Genomic DNA, 19,427 nt, shown 5'->3' with positions numbered 1-19,427 from the left:
GCAGAAGGAACACCCATGAGTTCTAGAGGAGTCTTGACTACAGAGAGAGACAGAGTAGATAGAATAAGATAAAATAAAATAAAAACTAAGAAGAGAAAATAAATAAATAGGAAGAAAATGAAAGGACCTGGAAGGTTTGGGGGCCTGTGGGTCCCTGAGTTGCTAAGTCCACTGTCCCTTTTATGTTCCCTACCCCATATTAGTAGTCATTAGTAGTCTTGCCCCGCCCCCTGGCAGATAGTTCAGGCCTTGTCTGCTCTGATCTTGGGAGATTCTATGGCCCCAGCCACCAGGAACCAACATGAAGAGTCTGTCACACCAGGATAAAGTGGGAGTATTTCTTATTCCCACCTTTATACCACCCGATCCTCCCCAAGTCCCTCGAGAATATTCTTACTTCTTGGGGATCTTGTCCTCTTCAGGGTCTGTGATGTCTGTGGCAAATGCTTTAACCTCAAAGTCAACCCCACAGGTCTATTGGAGACAAGAGAACAGATAGGGCAGTGATCAGCACCTCCCTAACAGGACAGAGGTCACACCTGTAGGGAGATATGTGGCCCTAGCTTTTCTCCTAAATTGTGTCTTTCTTGAGGTTGTCCGATGAAGACTAGTGAAGAAGTGTACTGCTAATCCAACGTTGACATCAGCATTTTAGTTAGGGTTACTTTCGCTGTGATGAAACACCATGACCAAAAAAGCAAGCGGGGAAAGAAAGAGTTTATTTGACTTCTATACCACTGTTCCTCATCATAGGAAGTCAGGACAGGAACTCAAACAGGGCAGAAACCTGGAGACAGGAGCTGATACAGAGGCTGTGGAAGAATATTGCTTATTGGCTTGGTTTCCATGGCTTGCTCAGCCTGCATTCTTATAGAACTTAGGACCACCAACCCAAGGATGGTACCACCCATAATGGGCTGAATCTTCCTCCATCAGTCACTAATTAAAAAAATAGCCCAGCAGTGGTGGAGCACGCCTTTAATTCAGCACTCAGGAGACAGGCAGAGAGGCAGAGAGGCAGAGAGGCAGAGAGGCAGAGAGAGAGGCAGAGAGGCAGAGGCAGGTGGATCTTTTGGTTGGAGGCCAGCCTGGTCTACAGAGTAAGTTCCAGGATGACCAGGGCTATTCAGAGAAACCCTGATTTGAAAAACAAGAAAACAAAAGTTCTGCAGGCTTGTCTGCAGCCCGATCTTAAGGAGGCATTTTCTTAATTGAGGCTCTCCCTCTCAGATGATTCTCACCTGTGTCAAGTTGAGATAATCAGCCAGCATTGGGGATGAAGAGCCACTATAGAAGGACAGCCTGCCAACACGCCTACTGAGATGTGGCTCTCAAGTCCTGGCAGGTTCATGCCTCCCTCTACTTTGTTCACAAATGTGTAACTTGACCATGCACGACCTTCTGACTTAATGCTGCACACAGCACTGGGGACACAGGTGCTCACGGCACTGGGAGCAGTATTCATGGATGTCCTATCAGGTTGCAAACACTCGGACCTTGGTGGCTCCCCCAAAGCCAATCCTAGCCAGACAGCAATGGCTCACAATGGTTGAATTTTTCCTTCTCAATGAAGTGAAATGGTAAGATGACCTCATTTTCAAAATGAAAGAGGACTTTTGCCAGGCGGTGGTGGCGCACGCCTTTAATCCCAGCACTTGGGAGGTAGAGGCAGGAAGATCTCTGAGTTCGAGGCCAGCCTGGTCTACCAAGTGAGTTCCAGGACAGCCAGGACTACACAGAGAAACCCTGTCTCGAAAAAAACAAAAAAACCAAAAAACCAAAAAAACAAAAAACCAAAAAAACAAAAAAAAAGAGGACTTTTAAGTCTACATGGATGAAGTGAGTGCATCTGCCTGTGATCTCCAGCCCTTAGCTCCCCATGTAGGCCCAACATATCCTGCTCTTTGCCCAGAGAGAAAAAGAAAGGATAACAAGGGTGTCTCTTGTGTCCCAGTGCCACACGTCAATGGTGACAGCTGAGTCACAGACCTAGCAGTTCTGAGACAGGAACACAGCACCTCTCAGATTGTAGACAAACAGGCTCAATGTAGACAAAATGCTTGCAGGCAGCCTGCTCTGTCACCTACCCATTCTCACCTAGCTGTCCCACCCGTGCTGATCTCTGAACAAGCCACACACTCCCATAGGCCTCTGGGCTCTGGGTTCTCTTAGGCTGATGCATCCACTCTCTTTACAGCTGTGTAAAACTGAACAATAAGGTAATAATTTATCATGTACTTTAAATTTTCTGCCTATATATTATATTCTGTTAACTTACATGTTATGTAATGTTAATATATTTTACTGTGTATCCCTTATATAGTGGTGAAGTATATTAGTATATATGATATCATTTTTATTAATATAATAACATGAAATGAACTACATAATATAGATTATAACATGTAACTTGTGATATATAAAATGACATGTATTATATTCATGTTATGTATATAATATATATATACATATATATATATATACACACACACACACACACACACACACACACACACACATATATGTATCTAATAATCTCCTATGTGTCATTCAGCCTCCAGCTGCAACCAAGTACCCAGCTCAAGGATACTGGAGGTTCCCAGCCCAGAAGCCCTCCTACTGATGTAATACCCTCTCCCCTCTAAGAATAGAAGGGATGAGAGGACTCTAGCCTGCACAGGGCTGTAAAACTCTGGAAAGGTCGTCTAAGAACTAGGATTCAGGGCGCCCTTGAAAGAGCAGTGATGGATCTGATAAGATTCAGTTGTGTTTTCTTAGTTCCTGGTCCCCTTATCTTGAGTGACCCCATTTTCTCTGATCTCAGCTGTCATCATTTTCCCCAGACCATAGCATTTAAATGTTTAGAAATCAAGCAAGCGTGTGTGTGTGTGTGTGTGTGTGTGTGTGTGTGTGTGTGTGAAACCACTCTCATGACATTGGCCTCTGCATTGTGGGACCAATGTATGCAATGTATTGCAAACAATGTATGGTTCTGTTCCATTTAGTTCAATTCTCTTCTATGCCATTCCATCCATCCCAGCTTTTTAAATGCCATTTCTGTTCTATGGACCGCCAGTGGGTGATGATGCCGCACTGATGAACACTGTGCTTCTCCTTCCTGTCATCAGTCCCTGCCCACAAACCTGCCATCACAATCTTGGGGCCCAAGCAAGCTGGCACCTATCCCCTTCTCTGGTCTTCACTCTCTCCTCTGTGCCTGGTCCATCTTGGTCACACCCTCCTTTCCCTCCCTTCCCCTTCATAGCACATGTTTGAGTAACTTCAGATCCATTCCTGACCCTTTGTAACCCTGAGCCTGCTGTTCAGCACCTCCACTGGCTCCCATGTCACTGAAACCCAAGCTGTCAAGACCTGGCTGCCCTATGCCTTCCTTCCACCCTGACGTCAGCTCCGACCCTTTGCCCCTTCTTCCTTTTTTTAGCATGTAGCAGAAAACAGCATAAGCACGTTCCCTCTGCTGCAAGTACCAGGGCCTCACTCCCTGGAGAGTCTGGCTTTCCTCTTTTCTTAGTATAAGGACTCTGGCTTTAAATGTCATCTGCTGTCCCTCCCTCACACAAGCCTGAGGTTCTCCATAATGCCTGTGGTCATATATAATATGTCCTACAGGCCTGTGTTCTTATTGTTGCCTGTGGTTTTCTGTTAACATGTGAGAGCCAGGAGGTTCAATCTCTTGTTCATAAGGATATTCATGGTTGGAGAGTCTTTATGCTGAGCCCTTTGAGCATATTTGAAATTTTCAATGACAAAAGACTAATTTAAATGGCTATTGAAAGCTTGGCATGGTGGCTCATGACTGTCATCCCAGCACTTGGGAGGTAGAGGCAAGAAGATCAGGGTTTCAAGGTCAGTTTCAATCTCATAAGAGCCCACCTCAAAACAATCAAAAACCTATTGAAGGAGGATAATCTGTGGCATTTCTTCTTTAACTTACCTTCCCTACATCTTGTGGAGCTGGCTGCAACATCACTGAACAAGGTAGGTAGTCAGGAAACTAGAAAGACAAACATACAACCATTTCATTCAGAGGAATTATTCTATGTGCAGTATAAAATCATCTTACAAGGCGACACGAAAACACAGAATTCTCCAACTCTTCTGACACCCAGATCAATGCTGATTTATTTCCAAAAACCTCCAGCATGTACAGAGACACACAAATGAGATTGTGCCCAGGGCATGTGTTCATCACCTGGGCCTGAGTGTGTCCACTGGGACCAAAGACGTCTGATTATCTGGTACACTCACTAAAGTTCATCCTACTCAGACATCCCTCTGACCATTTTCACACACAATGTACTACAATTTCTCTCTACAGTGCTTAGAGCTTCTAGAATGCACTTCACGTAGCCGTCCCTCCTTGTTGACTACATGGTGTCTAGGTGTCTAACTGCTTTGCCGTTATAAATAATGCAACAGCAAACATATATCTCCAAACTCTTTAGTCCAGTTTTAGCCAATTAATGCTAATGTGAACTATCAGGTCAAAATAAAATTTGTGTGTGTGTGTTGAGGGTAAGGGGTAGAAACAGGGTCTTTCTCTACTTAGTTTATGCTAGCCTTGAACTTTCAATTCTCCTGCCTCTGCTTATATATTGCTGAGATTTGTGACTGAAAAAAATCGCATTTTAAAAAGATTTATTAATTTCTAAATATTATGTGTATGAGTGTTTTGTCTGCATGTATATGTGTGCTACATGTGTGCCCGGTGTTCATGGAGGCCCAAAGAGAGTGAGGGATCCTCTGAAACTGGAGTTACAGATAAGTGTAAGCCGCCATTCAGATGCTGAAACCTGAATCTTGGTTCTCTGTAAGAGCAGCTAGCAGCTAACCTCTGAGCCATTTCTCCAGCCCTCTGTTTTTGCTTAAAAAAAAAAAAAAAACATTCTGTGCAAGGGACCAAATTTGTGCATGCTAGACAAAAGCTCTAGCACCAAGCTACACCTTGAGCACTTAAGGGACCCATTTCTAGCCAGTCATGTTGACCTGTGGCTTTAATTCCAGCACTTGAGAGACAGAGGCAAGGCAATCTGAGTTTGAAGCTAGCCTAGTCTACAACAGCTAGCTTCAGGACAGCCAGAAAAAGATTCCATTGTAATAATTTTTGTTTTTATTTTTTGTATTTTTGGGAGTGGGGGTTGAGATAGGGTTTCTTGGTGTAGCCCTGGCTTCCTGGAACCCATTATGTAGACCAGGCTAGCCTTGAACTCACAGAGATCATCCTGTCTCTGCCTTCTGAATGCTGGGATTAAAGCCAGGTACCAACATACCTGGCCTCTAAAGGTTTTATTTTTTTATATGCACTGCAAAAATAATGTTACTTCAAGTTCTCAACACACACACACACACCCCATATATATATTGTTTTTTTGAGACAGGGTTTCTCTGTATCATCATCCTGGCTATCCTGGAACAGGCTCTGCAAAACCAAGTGGTCTTGAACTCTGATGTCTGTTTCTACCTCCCAAGTGCTCAGATTAAAGGCATGCACCCACCACACCCAGCAAAATAATTTTTTTAAAAAGAAAATTTATATAAGAATTGTGGTAAAATAGGATAACATAGAATTTTACCATTTTAGCTCATTTCAATGCATGTTTCATTGGGGTTAAATCTGTTCATACTACTCCAGAATAGTCACAAGCATTTGTCTCCAGAATCTTCCCATCATTCCAAAGAGAAACTATTTTCATGGAACCTGAAATCCCTGTCCTCCTCCCCAGCAGGCCAGTAGACCTGGTCTCCTTTCTGTCTAAATTAATGGGGCTCCATTCATCACTTCATGCAAATGGGACTGTATGATACTGTTTTTCCTTCTGTGTCTTGTTTTATGTGGCATCATGTTTTTGAGGTTCATCCATGTTCTGACTTAGACAATGTTTCTTGACTTTTTGTTTATTTGATTTATATAGACAGAGTTTCTCTGTGTAGCCCTGGTAGTCCTGGAACTCACTCTGCAGACTAGGCTGATCTTGAACTCAGAGATCTGCCCGTCCCTGCCTCCTGAGTGCTGAGATTATAGGCATGTGCTGCCACCACCCACTTACTTCTTGATTTTTTTAAGGCTGAACCACATCACTTTGGAGGAGCATGTGTCAATGAGACAGCATTGCAAACAGAAAGGGCCACAGAGGCCCATATCTAGTTCTTGCCCAGAGCTTGGCTTTTACTGGGTAACACATGGGCCCCCAGGAGAAGTGAGCAGACAGAGTAAGGCCCTGGTTCAGTGCCCTGGACCATGTAGGGGAGCAGGCGTGGGGAGCCAAGGGATAAAAGATGGCACTCGATCTACCAAGACCTCCTGTGCCATAGCAGACTCTTGCTTGCTTGCTTAGAACTCCCTGGGGCCAGCTGAGGGTCACATCTACCAGTTTCTTTTTATAGTGAATGAGAGAAGACAAAACATATTCATCTAATTAGGTGGTCAGATGAAGGAAAATATCCAAAGGGCAGGTTGAAGTGGTGCCTTCTGAGCCAGGGAGGCTATTTCCAAAGACTTAAAAACAGACAATCACAGACCATGCATTCTAGAATTTCTTTCAAGGGTGCAATTTACAGGCCCACAGATGTGGGCCTCTGCCCCCTCCTCTCTGCCCTGCTCCTATCGTAAGGTACCACAGATGAAGGAGGCAAGCAGAGGAGCAGGCAGGGTAAGGAAAGCTCACCGTGAGCAAAAATGGGTACGTGTTGTCTCCCAGTTTCTTGAGCAGGCTCTCCTGGAGTTGGGTGAGGGCACTCATGGCCCCAACAGGAGGGTATACCTGGACCCGAGAAAAATACAGGTCCCTGCGGAAGGTCAGGCCAATCACATCAATGTCCTCCTGGCCATAGCGGAAGGCGCAGGTCAGAGTGACATACACTGTGGAAGAATAGGCATCGAGTGAGTCTTGGTCCATTGCACAGACCCATCTACCTCAGCCACTTCCACTGGGCGGAGCCAACAACAGAGTGACCACACCATGGTGTCTGCCCCAGGGAGCCAGGCTCTGCTGCCTGGAAGGAACCGGGGTGGGGGTGAGGGCGGGGGACTGGAAGAATAACACCATGCAGCTGGTTGCACATTTTGGTAGTATCAGCACGTTCCTAGGGTTAGAGTTCATTATCCAAAAACAGGACTCTCACAGATTGGGAGCCATCTCCTTGGCAACCATATTATTTTGCTAGGATGGTAGAAATCTGTGGACAGGGCTGGCAAGATGGCTAATTGAGTAAAGGCATCTGTTTCCAAGCCTGACAATGAAAACTCAATTTCCGGGATCCACATGGTTCTAGGAGGGAACCAACTCTCCACAAGTTGCTCCCCCCCCCACCTCCACATGTGAACCTTAGTACTTGTGTACCCACCCATATACATATGTACATATGCAGCGACACATGGACATACACACTTACTCCATGAATAAAAATGTAATAAATTAAAACAATATGTGGACAGACATACACAGTCCACCTGGCCTTCCCCTCCTTCCCTCTCACCCCCTCCCACTCCTGGTCCACCAGCTTGTTGATCTGGAGTTGGATGAAGGCCTGGGCCAGGCAGGGAGACAAAATCAAACGTGAGAAGTTTCATTTAGATAGTCTGTGCATTGCTCAGAGACACACTAGGCAGCCTCTAAATCACCACTTCCCAGAATTCTGTCTGATTAAAGGGAGCCAGTGCCCAGTGTATGAAAGTTCACTTCAAGTTTCTTTGAAGACAGGAAGTGCATATTCCTCCATCGTAAGGCTTGTTGAAAGTGGTACCTCGAGTCCCCCAGCTTTGACCGAGCATTCTTCTGTGTCAGTTTTGAGGCCAGCTGCCCCTGAACATCAGAACTGCTTGACTCTCCTGCACCCTTCCTTACAGGTGAGGACTTGAAAACGGTGTCGCCCACAGCGGGCCTGGATTTCTGCCTGCACCCTCTAAGCTGTGGTTTTTCCCTGATAGCTGAATCCCTGTGTGGTAAAGGGCTGGACTGGTTGGGTTCAAGCCAGAGAGCTGTAGAGCCCCGAGGGAAGACGGGGAAACAGAAGAGAGCAATCTTCTGTCTTTCCTGCCTTGCTCCCCTCTTGCCCGGACCCTGTTATCAGCCCACACCTGACATATTCCAGTGGGTACATCCAAGATTTAGAACAATGCCTTGTGGTTGCCAGGAGCAACCACTCCAAAGGCATATTTAGAATGGATCTGAGTCAGCGGCATCATCATAAGCAAAGTCTGAATCTGTTCTAATTCAGTTTTTGCAACTGTCATTAGAAACAAATGGCTTGCCACACTCAACTGCCAGAGATCTCAAGGGCACTGTGATACTGTGGCACAGAACTTTGCAAGGAAGCACAAAAATAAACTCTGGATTTTATTCCCCTTGCCTCTCAACAAGCATGGTTCCTACTACCCACAGATAACCTTCTATGCCAGGAGGATGGGCAAGGTGACTAGGCTTTCTCTACCCAGAGGATGAGCAAGGGGCTTAGCTTACCTTTCTTCCCTTTCACTAGCTCAGGATCCACCAGTACAACTCCATCTAAAACAAGAGAGAGAAAACCAAGAGTGAGATTAGGAAAACAAGCCATCTGACTTTCGGACTCCTGGCGTCTTCCGTTTTTAGTTTGGAAGTGAGAAAGCTGAGACGGGGTACTGGGCTTGCTATGTAGCTAAGGATGAGCATAAATAAATAATCCTCCTGCCTCCAGGTCTGATTCACCAACCAGCTTGCTATTTATGGTTTTTAAGAATAATATTTGTTTTGGAGGTTGGATAGATGGTTTGGCAGTTAACAGAACTAGCTGCTCTTGCATGGGACCTGGGTTTGGGTTCCTAGCACCCATGTGGCAACACACATCTATCTGTAGCTCCAATTTCAGGGGATCCAACAGTTCTTCTGTCCTCTGATGGCTCCTGCATGCATATTATGTACATATATGCGCTCAGGCCCATACACTTACACATAAAATAAAATTATAAGAATAGTCACTCTAAAAATGTAGTTCTGGGGACCAAATTCCAGTTGTCAGTCTTGGCAGCAAGCATCCTTACCCACTGAGGACAGTTTTATCCTCAGTGTTTAAAACTCCCAATCTCCCCACCACCACCCCGACCCCCCATACATCTTTCAAACAACTGGTAGTGAAATGCTTTGCAAGCCAGAGAAATCTGCAGAGCTAGAGCAGAGGGCTTCGGCACCCTTCATCCAGTGGCCTCTCGTGCGTAAGAGATGAGAACACAGTAAGTACACAATCGGTATGCGAGGCTCTATGTTGTTTTATCATAGGTGGAGATCTGTGTGAGCACCACAATCCAGATGTGGAATTGTTCCGGCATCCTAAAGATCTCCTTTGGGCTGAATCACACTACCCATCTCTGTTCCCAACATCCTCAGCCCCTGGCAAGCACTGTCTGTAGACTTTTGTCATCTTGAGAATGCTATACAAGTGGGATTATGAAGATTGCTCTTTTTACCCAGCATGTTGCAGGTATCAACAGCTCCTGATTCTTACTCCACCTGTCCGTCCTCTTGAGAGGTAGCTCAGGCTACCCTCAGATTCTCATGCCACCTGTCTCAGCTCCCAAGTGCTGGGATCACAGGCATGTGCCAACAACTGGCTGCTTGTTCTTTTTTTTTATGATTGAATAGTAGTCCATGGTATGGCTACACCACAGTTTGTTTAATGTTCCTCATCCATTGAAAAGAGACTTTAGTCTTTTCAGTTTGGGTCTGCTGTGAACAACCACATCCAAGAAAGCTTTTGTATGCAGTTTTCACTTCTCAATAAATATTCACAGATGTTATTATTGGCTCATATGGAAAGGATATGCTTAGTTCTTAAAGAAACTGCAGAGCTGCTTTCCCAGTGGCTGCAGCCCTGTGCGCTCCCCGCAGTGGTCCATGGGGCCAGCTCCGTCAGGATCACTGGCATTTCCACAGCCCATTCTTTTTACCTTTTTTTTGCATTTGAAAATTTGAAATGTATTGAATTGATGTTGGGAAAAACACATAGTAACAGTTTCTTTTTCCACATGTAATTAGATACCTGTTGTTTTCTAGAGTCTGGGTGGTTCTGGAGATATAAGAAGAGGCTGATGCAGCTACCTGCCTACCTGGTGGCACATACTGTTTGAGTGTACATCTATCCTGATGGGGTAATGTGGAAACAGGAGTTTGAAGCAGCTGGCCATATTGCATGCAGAGTCAGGAAGCAGAGAGATGGATTGTTTCCTTTAGTATGGAAGATTGAGCCCAGGGCCTTGCAATGGGTAAATGGTGCTGAGCTACAAACCAGACTTTTATTGTTTTTTAATTTGAGGGGCTAGTGGGTAAAGATGCTTGCTGCACAATCCTGACAACCTGAGTTCAATTCCCAGAACCACACAAAGGTGTAAGAGAACTGACTACACAAAATTTTCTTCTGACACCAAATAAATAAATAAATAAATAAATAAATAAATAAATGTAAAAATCATTTCTGACCAACCAGTTGGCCATTCACTGACATTTTAATTTGTATTTATTTGATTAGATTATTAGTGAGATTTTATTTATTTGTTTGCTTGTTTGTTTGTTTTGAGACAAGGTTTCTCTGTATAGCTCTAGCTATCCTGGAACTCACTCTGTAGACCAGGCTGGCCACAAACTCAAAGATCTGCTTGTCTCTGCCTCCCAAGTGCTGAGATTAAAGGTATGTGCCATTAACTAGCTGAGATTGGCTTTTTAAAAGATTTGTTTTATTTGATGTACATGGATGTTTGCCTGCATGTATGTATGTACACCACATGTACTGCACACAGTAACCAGAAGGGGGCATCAAATATCCTGGAGATGGACTAACAGATAGTGTGGGCTGCTGTGTGGTTGGTGGGAATTGAACTTAGGTCCTCTGTAAAAGCAGCTAGTGCTTCTAACTCTGAGCTGTCTCCATCTCTTTTGTTTGTTCATTTTTTGAGACAAGTTCTCTCTATGTAGCCTTGACTGTCCAGAAACTCACTATGTAGACCAGGCTGGCTTTGAACTCACAGAGACCCATCTGACGCTGCCTTCTGAGTGCTGGGATTAAAGATGTGGACTGCCAACCCCCACATACACACTGGTATTTTTTTTTTAACGAAAAACTAGCAGTCTGATGACTGAGAGGAAAATCAACCTTACATTTTCCCCAAACTTAGCTTACCTACAGGCTCTACTTGGCTGACATGGTCTACATAGTCTCTCTTCCCCAGGTAGATGGTCACCTGCAGAAAGAACAAAGACATTCACTCAGAGGCCAGCAACCCTGAAGTCTTCCCAGTAGTGTTTCTCTCTTCCCCTTCTCCAGTGCTGGGAATCGAACCTGGGGCTGCATGCATGCAAGGCAAGCACTCTACCCTGGAGCCTCAGCCTTTTCAGAAGCCTTATTTCTTCAGAAGAGGGGACACTTAGCTCCACAGATGGTCTGTGGCTGTCCTTCTCTTCCTGCTGTGGGTGAAGATGGTTCATTTCAAGTGCAGTGTCCTGCCTTCCATCCCTACATGGGCTCCAAGGGAACTCTTTCCATCCGTATAGATGGTGGGAATTCTTCACACTATGTTCTCTCCTCCTCTTCTCAAGCTCAGGTCTGTAAACAACCAGGTCAGTCTGACAGGCTAACACGTACGTTAGCGGAAGGTCATGCCCACAGACACAGTCTTCTGTTTCTAGCTATGCACTGAAAGGTCTCGTCTCCTTGTCCAGAGTCTTTCTAGGCAAAGGAGTAGGAGTTACAGAGAAGAGATCAGGTAAGCCCTGCCCCAGTAAACCCACAACCATGCACTGAGGAAGGAGGGCATGGAGCCAGTTGGTGGGGACGCCAGCTATGTTCTCTTTGGTAGGAGAGCAGGGAGCTGCCCTGCTGCTCACCTCTTTACGCTTTGAGGTGAGGATAGAGCAATGGGTCTCCACCTTCCTGATGCTGTGCCCCCTTAATACAGCTCCTCTTGTTGGGATGAGACCTTCCCTCCCAACCATAAAATCATTTTTGTTGCTACTTCATAACTCTAATTTTGCGACGGTTATGAATTATAATGTAGATATCTGTGTTTTCCAATGGTCTTAGGTGATCCCTGTGAAAGGGTCTTTCAATCGCAGGGGGGTCACAACCCACAGGTTGAGAAACATTCATCTAGAGTGTTCTATGCACCTTCCAGCCTTCCAGTATTTACTACAGCCTTTGGTCCATAGAAGGATTCAGTCAGTGCTTGCTAAGAATGCCAATGAGCAGATAGATAGATAGATAGATAGATAGATAGATAGATAGATAGATAGATAGATAGAGAGACAGACCCTGGCTAGCTCTCTGGTATACATTTTTTACTTCTCCAAATAATCTAAATGATTTTTGACATTAAATCATGTCTTATACTCCGTCTTCCACAATGAATTATTTCTCCCCAGGTGGGTCCCTTTGCATCACTGATGTTGAAGGTGGTATCAAGCAAATGCCTCTACATCCCTGTTAACAGAGAGGAACCCCTGAGAAACCTTGCAAATCTGTGCACAGCATTTCTTCAGGCCTCAGCAGCCTGGAAAGTGTGGGAGCTGGGCATGGGGTGGGGGAGGGTGCAGGGACACACCCTGCAAAGTGCATTGCAGCAGGCGCCAAGCTCCGCCCTCTAGGTCAGAGCTCTCCCCTGAGGCTAACCCAGCTGACTTGCCCAGTGAACTCCCTGGCCCTCTACTTTTTTTTTTTTTGCAGGATGGACTCAAAAGTAGAGGGAGAGAAGAGGGGGAGCTGTTGTTTGTCCCTGCTTGCCGGCCTAGCCTGGGGCTGGCACATCCTTCTAAGCATGTTCCTGGGAGGAGGTCCTGTTAGCTTCTGAGTTCTGATATCTTCTGAATACCCCATCCCATCAGCCCAGGAAAACACCTGTACTCAGTGCCCCAGGCCCAGTTCAGCCTGAATGAGACTAAGGTTCCCCAGTGGTGGTAGACCATGAGTCTTACCCAGGGGCATAAACTCTTCTCAGATTCATCTATCTCTGTTCTTGTAGGAACCCTAACGTGGCTACCTCCCAATTCATAGATGTGACTGCTCCCTCCCTCCTACAGAATAGCATCCCATTTCTTGAAGGGGGCCAACAGGATTGATCTTTACCTCTGCGCTCCAGGCCCCTCTGTCCTCGGCCCTGGTCGTGGCAGCTCTGCCGTAGCACTAGTCACTAATTCAATCTTTCTGCTCCTGATGCCTATGGCAAGCAAGGCTCTTCAGGGACACCTCTAGCTGAGGAGCCCTCCCCATGCTTCAAGAGAACATGTGGCACTATAGGTCCCCTGCATCCCAGCATGTTCTGGCTGTCCCGGTGTTATTTTAAGAGTCAGTCTCTCACTCTGTAGCACAAGCTCTAGAAGACACTGTGTAGCCTGGGCTGACTTCAAACCTGGTGCCACAGGAACACTCAGGGTCTGTTCTGTACCTCTCCCCCTCACGGCACAGATTCCACTTTCCTGGCTTCCAGGGCTACGGAGGCCTCCCCAGCACTGTTGGTCTATGGAGACAAAACTTTTCCAGGTTGCTACCTTGGTTTGAAGTAAGTGCTCAAATCAGGAACGGATCTAATTATGTAGCCTTGGCTGTCCTGGAACTTGTCATGTAGATCAGACTGGCATCAAACTCAGAGGGATTCACTTGCCTCTGCCTCCTGACCACAGGGATTAAAGGTGTGTGTTATCAAGGCCTGTTCTCACATTCTGGCAGAGAAGGAAAGGCTGCAGATCCAGTCCAGACTAGATGGGACTAAGTTTCCTAGGGGTGGAACATCATGAGTCTTAACCAGGAGTAAGGAACTCTGAACTCAACTGGGAGCAAGATCATCCTTCTACTACCCTGGAAAGGAGTGGGAAGGATGGGAACAGGTAGAAAAGGGCCATGGGGAACTGACAGATAGACTTCTGGCAACTTGCCCTGAGCTAAGCACATCTTCTTGGATAAAATAGCCAGTCATGCATAAGATCCACCATCAATCACTAGGCTGCATGCTAAGAGGAGGCCAGCCCTAATGGGTGATTCTTTTTCCCCTGTTCTCTTCCCTCCCATGCCCTGCTCGAATCTGTCTTTTACTTTAACAGTTTTTAAAAGGCTGTATTCATTTTATTTAGATGCATATGAGTCTTTTGCCTGCCTGCATGTATGTATATTATGTATGTGTGCCTGCAGAAGCCATAAGAGGGCATCTGATGCCCTAGAACTGGAGTTATAAATGACTGTTCATTACCATGTAGGTGCTGGGAACTGAACCCAGGACATCTGAAAAAGCAACATATGTTCTTTAACTGTTGAGCCATCCCTCTAGCAAGCCAGCCAGCCAGCTAGCCTGCATGCCCTCCTTTGACAAGTGCGTTCTGTATAGTTCTGGCTGGCCTTGATCTTGGGATCTTCACAAGTACTGGAATCAGAGACCTGTGCTGCCACTTCCAGCTCAAGGAATTTTTCTTGATTGGTCTGATCCAGTTCTGATCATCTAATTCTTTTGGCTTGTGATCGGCATAGTACAGGTAGGTAACTCAGGCCCAACTAGTGAAGATAAGAGGCACGTCTCTTGGAGAGCTCCCGGGAAAGGTCTCCTGACATTTAAGAGACCATAAGGGACACTCATCGTGTCTGCTTCCTGCTTAAAGATCAGCGGCCTCATGTCCCTGCTACCAGGTCCCATTATGCTGGACTGTACCCTCAAACCATGAGCCGAGGTGCTCACTACCAGCCTGAGGATCTCACAGAAAAAAAACCCCGCAGAAAAATGGCTGCAGAGGCCAGGCATCCATGACTAGGGCACACAAGGGTTGCCATTGAAAACTCCCAGGACATAAAACATGAATTGATGGATTCTCCTCCACTTGGACATTTGCAACAGGAAAAAAAAAAAAAACCTAAGTAGGACCTGGCAGCACATGCATGGAATTCTAGTTTCTCAGGAGGCTAAGGCTAGAAGAGTCCAAGTTCCAGGCCAGCCTGAGATTCTGACTCAAAATTAGAGCTGGATATATATATGTATATGTGTATGTGTATGTGTATGTGTATGTGTATGTGTGTGTGTGTGTGTGTGTGTGTATGTATATATATGTATATGTGTGTGTGTGTGTGTGTATCAGTCAGTAGTGGGGTGCTAGCCTAGCATATATGAGGCCCCAAGTTTAATTCCCCAGTACCACAGAAGAAGAAAGGGAGAAGGAAGGGAGGCAAGTAGGGAGGAGAGAAGGAAATAAAGAAGGAAATAAATTCCTTGTTTCAAATAATGTCTGTTTAAAGACCAGGTGCATTTCAAGGAAGCATGTCCATAGACAGTGGATGTCTGTTAGGTGTGAGCAGGGAGGGGGGGGGGGGGGGGGGAGGGGGAATGGTAAGTGATCAGAGACGTCAGCACAAAGTAGTAAGAGGAGATAAGAAGGGCTGGACAGACACAGAGGGAGGAAGAGCTGGAGAATGAGAAGATGTAGGGCCCCAAAGCTATAACCTCGAAGAACCCAAGGGCTTGGTGGAAATGCTGACACTTCTGGCCAACAGAGGAGTGGGCAGGAGGAGGATACATGTGAAAAGCCTGGTTCCTCTGTGAGGGATCATAAGGAAACCAGCTAGAAGGAAGAGGTAGATCTGCACTTTCCATTAGGTATACCAGCTAGCTACACCACCAGATACACCAGCCATAGTGTGCTAGTATGTATGCTAGTGTGGTCAGTGATGTAACACACATTTCCACAACTTAGCAAGGAAAAAGAGTGAGGTTGGGGTGGGACAATGGGGCTGAGAGATGGTGGGTTGCAGGGTCCACTGTTGTTCCTCAGTTCTCTCACAATGACTGTCCATCCATGGACACAGGGCTTCCCTAGGCCTCGTGGTAGATGGGTGTTGATCACAGTTATATTTGACAGATATCTGCTTCCTATTACTCTTAGAATAATTTTTAAGAAGCCTCTCTTCTGTGCCACTTACCGACTTGTCCCGAGAGACCTTCTTGAAGATGACGTGGGATTTGTTGGTCTTCACACAGGCGGCCATGTCGTTTGTCCCTTGGGATGAATGTCAGAGGTTGGAAGGCTAAGAAAGTACAGTGATCTCAAACATAAAGTTATGGACACTTCGGACATAGAGCCTACGCCTGTAACTTCCTCCTGTGGAGACTTCCTCCCACATGTTCCAGTGTCCATCCTTGATCAAACCAGCTCTCTGATCGGTTGTACTTTACTGTAGTGTACATCTAAAAAATATTTAGGTTTTTTTTTTTTATGTGTATGTGTGCCACAGATGCCTGTAGAGGCCAGAAGAGAGTGTTGGATTTCTTGAAGCTGGAGTTATAACCTGACCTGGGTGCTGGGAACCGAACTCATGTCTTCTGGAAGAGCAGCAAGCACTTATAACTGCTGAGCCATTTCTCCAGCCCCAGTGTCCCCTCTCTACCCAAATGGGGTCTCACTGGCTGACCTGAAACTCGCTATGTAGACCAGACTAGCCTCAAACTCATAGAGATCTACCTAAGTCTACCTCCCAAGTGCTGAGATCAAAGGTGTGTGTCACCACGCCTGCCCCATTGTATATTTTGGTGTGTTCTGTTTTTCCTGATATTTTCTTATTTTGTTTCAGACATTTCAGTAAACTTCACCAGGTAGATTCTAATGAAGTTTTGTCTTTTTTGATTAAACATTGGTGTCATGTACTTGTAAGACTGCATCTAAAATGCTATCATGCCAGGTATGGTGACTCCTACCTATAATCTCGGCACTCAAGGGGAAGGAAGAGTTAGGACTGCAGAAAATTTGAGGTAAGCCTGGACTACAAAGTGAGTTCCAGGGCAGCTGGGGTTATTCAGTAAGACTCTGTATCAAACAAAATCAAACAATTCTATCATGACTAGATTCTTTCTTCCCTTCTTCTCCTCTTCCTCTTCCTCCTCCTGTCTCATTATGTAGCCCAGGTTGCCTCAAACCAGCAATCCTCCTGCCTAGTGCTGGGATTACAGGTGCATACCACCACCCCTGGCTTTTCTGTGCCTTATGGTAAGCACACAGAAAATATCCGTGAAATACCACATGACTGCTCCCTAAATACAGTGGTCAGGGGCACATGAGAACCCCAGTTCCACCAAGCAAGCCTTTCTTTCAACTCAGTGTATCTGTTTCCTCTCCTCAGTCTGGCAGATAGTCAAGGCCATTTAATGGTTTGGGATTAAATCCCCTCCAAGTTTGCTTTCCAAGCAAAATCCTGTAGAAGTCAGAGGTAGCAAACTCTAGCACACTGCCTTGCAGAGGCATGTCTGTCTCTGCTCCACTCCACACCCACCCTGTGTCCATCCTGGTTTCTGAGAATGTTTGGGTTTGGTGCTCACTTACCTTGTAATTTGTCACCAACCAGTTGAGATGGCCAAGGAAGTCAAGAAAGGGTACCTATGCTTTCAGACGGTGAGCAGCCAGCCCACGCTCTGAGGGAACTGGTGAAATCCTATCAGATAACCCCATAGGGCAAGGGTGAGGCCCCTGGCTGCCCCGTGGGGGAATTTGTAGGGATCTGTGGAGATGCCCAGCAACTGTCTAGAAATCAAATCAGGTTTGAAGAGCAGGGAGCTGATTGGATTAGCGAGATGGCAGACTGGCCAGCTCAGCAGTTTGAGGCATTAGCTGGGAGCTCCAATCTTCTTGGAGGCTCCTAAAGATGCACAAGCCATCCTGCTGGCTTTGGCAAGGTGCATGAGAGGAATAGCTAATTGAAAGCTTTTTTTTTTTTTTTAAATCCTAAACCTCTTTAGGTTCTGGAAATAGATGGCTTATCCCTTTGCTCTTCACCATCATTAGGAAGGGGGATGTTCAACTGACAGACCCGATTAAGCTCAGCAGCTTGAGGGTGTTATATAAAGAAAAAGGTCAAGGAGAAAGGTCAACCTAGGGCTAGGCTGCACATGTTCCTCATCTTCACCCTATACACCAAGAGTCCTACTGGACCCTCTGCATCTTCCCTTGTCTTTATATGTTCAGTATGGGTCTACATGCTAGCTGGGCTTCCCAGGGAGTAAAAACTCTACCACCCGATGGGCATCTATCTCTCCATTACAGACCCTTTTCCGTACCCAGCACAGACCTTCTTAACACTGACCTGTCAATTCCCCTGCTATCCTGTCACTCTTGGATGGAGACAGATATCTTGAAACATATGTGAGCCTTCTACCTGGGTCCTTTTAAGTTCGACAAAGTGTCATTGCCTTAGGGAAATCCTCCCAGCCACCAGACCCAGGCCAGAGGCACAGTCACCATTCATCCTTACTAGCGGTTTCCTTATTAGATTCTGGGCCTGTGAGGCAGAGTACCCACCTCATTGCATTGCCCTCACTTTGTGAGGAGTAATCCATGTTCCCAAACATACTCAGAATGATTGTCTGGGACGTTATAGCTACTAGCTGACAGTGGGCATCACTCTAGGACTAAAACAGTAGCAACAAAAAGCTTATGCTACCTGGGGTGGGGGGTGTCAGCATCTGTCCCAAAATCTGGTGGCTTTCCATCCAGTCTGGATAATGCCTTATTCCTCAACTACTCTGACCTTATTCCTCAACTACTCTGACCATCAATCAACTGTTCCGTCTGCTGTTTCCTTTGCCTTTAGTAAACCTGTTGCTTTCTTTATTTTTAATTTTTTTTATTGGATATTTTATTTATTTACATTTCAGATGTCATCCCCTTTCCCCATTTCCCCTCCCTTGAACCTCCATCCCATCCCCTCTCCTCCTTTTTGCTTTTATACAAAAAAAAGCAGTATCTACTGCATCAATGCTTAGCAGAGCAGAATTCTTGAAATTCATAAGCTCAGGATGTAATGTTAAAACATCCAGAGAGGTGTTAGAATTATGCCAAATACACTGCAAGTGTCTTTTTTCCTTTTTAATTACATGTACGTATTGAGGTCAGTTCTAGGTTGAGGGTCTAGAAATACAATAGATGCAAATAGCCAAGGAACAAGCAAAACAATAAACACTAATAGTCAAAGAACAAGCAAGGAATTAAACACAATTCCATGAACACTTCCGTGATCACTGTTTCTAAGGGCTTATCAGGAGGACCGAAGTATCTGAGCCTACTTCCCTGTCCTAGCCCAAAGTCATTTTCATGTCTGAAGCCTACTTCCTTGTTTTAGCCTAAAATTTAGATTCCTGTCTGAAATTACTTCTTTGTTCTAGCCTAATATTTAGATTCCTGCCTGAAATTACTTCCTTGTTCTAGCCTAAGATTTAGGTTCCTACCTGAAATTACTTCATTGTTCTAGCCTAATGTCAGATTCCTGCCTGAAGCCTTCTTCCTTGTCCTTGGCCAATCTCATATTCCTGCCAAGCAGCCCCTTTCCTTGTCCTTGGCCCATGTCAGATTCTTGCCAAGCAGCCCCAAAGGCTCTCTGCCTCTTCCCCTTTTTTATTTCGTTAACAAGACTGAGCCTGTCTTAGGTCA

The 19,427-nt window shown here is 45.6% G+C and overlaps 1 protein-coding gene across 2 annotated transcripts in view; it reads right to left on the bottom strand.

Moving 5' to 3' along the window:
* Positions 1–17,656, bottom strand: part of Sag (S-antigen visual arrestin) — a 41,093-nt gene extending 23,437 nt beyond the window's left edge. The window contains exons 1-7 of one of the 2 annotated variants that reach the window (XM_028784655.1): positions 17,328–17,656; positions 15,934–16,038; positions 11,167–11,227; positions 8,481–8,525; positions 6,687–6,880; positions 3,956–4,015; positions 398–474 (exon numbers count right to left, since the gene is read on the bottom strand). In XM_028784655.1, coding sequence (XP_028640488.1) covers positions 398–474; positions 3,956–4,015; positions 6,687–6,880; positions 8,481–8,525; positions 11,167–11,227; positions 15,934–15,999 — 503 coding nt within the window. In that variant the 5' untranslated portion in view covers positions 16,000–16,038; positions 17,328–17,656. The remainder of the gene's footprint in view (positions 1–397; positions 475–3,955; positions 4,016–6,686; positions 6,881–8,480; positions 8,526–11,166; positions 11,228–15,933; positions 16,039–17,327) is intronic. The other variant, XM_028784656.1, reaches the window with a different exon arrangement.
* Positions 17,657–19,427: the final 1,771 nt, after the last annotated feature.

Source organism: Grammomys surdaster, unplaced genomic scaffold (assembly GCF_004785775.1).
Source record: "Grammomys surdaster isolate TR1022 unplaced genomic scaffold, NIH_TR_1.0 124552, whole genome shotgun sequence".
In the NCBI taxonomy this organism is placed as follows: domain Eukaryota; kingdom Metazoa; phylum Chordata; class Mammalia; order Rodentia; family Muridae; genus Grammomys; species Grammomys surdaster.
This window is presented reverse-complemented; position numbering and strand designations above follow the sequence as displayed.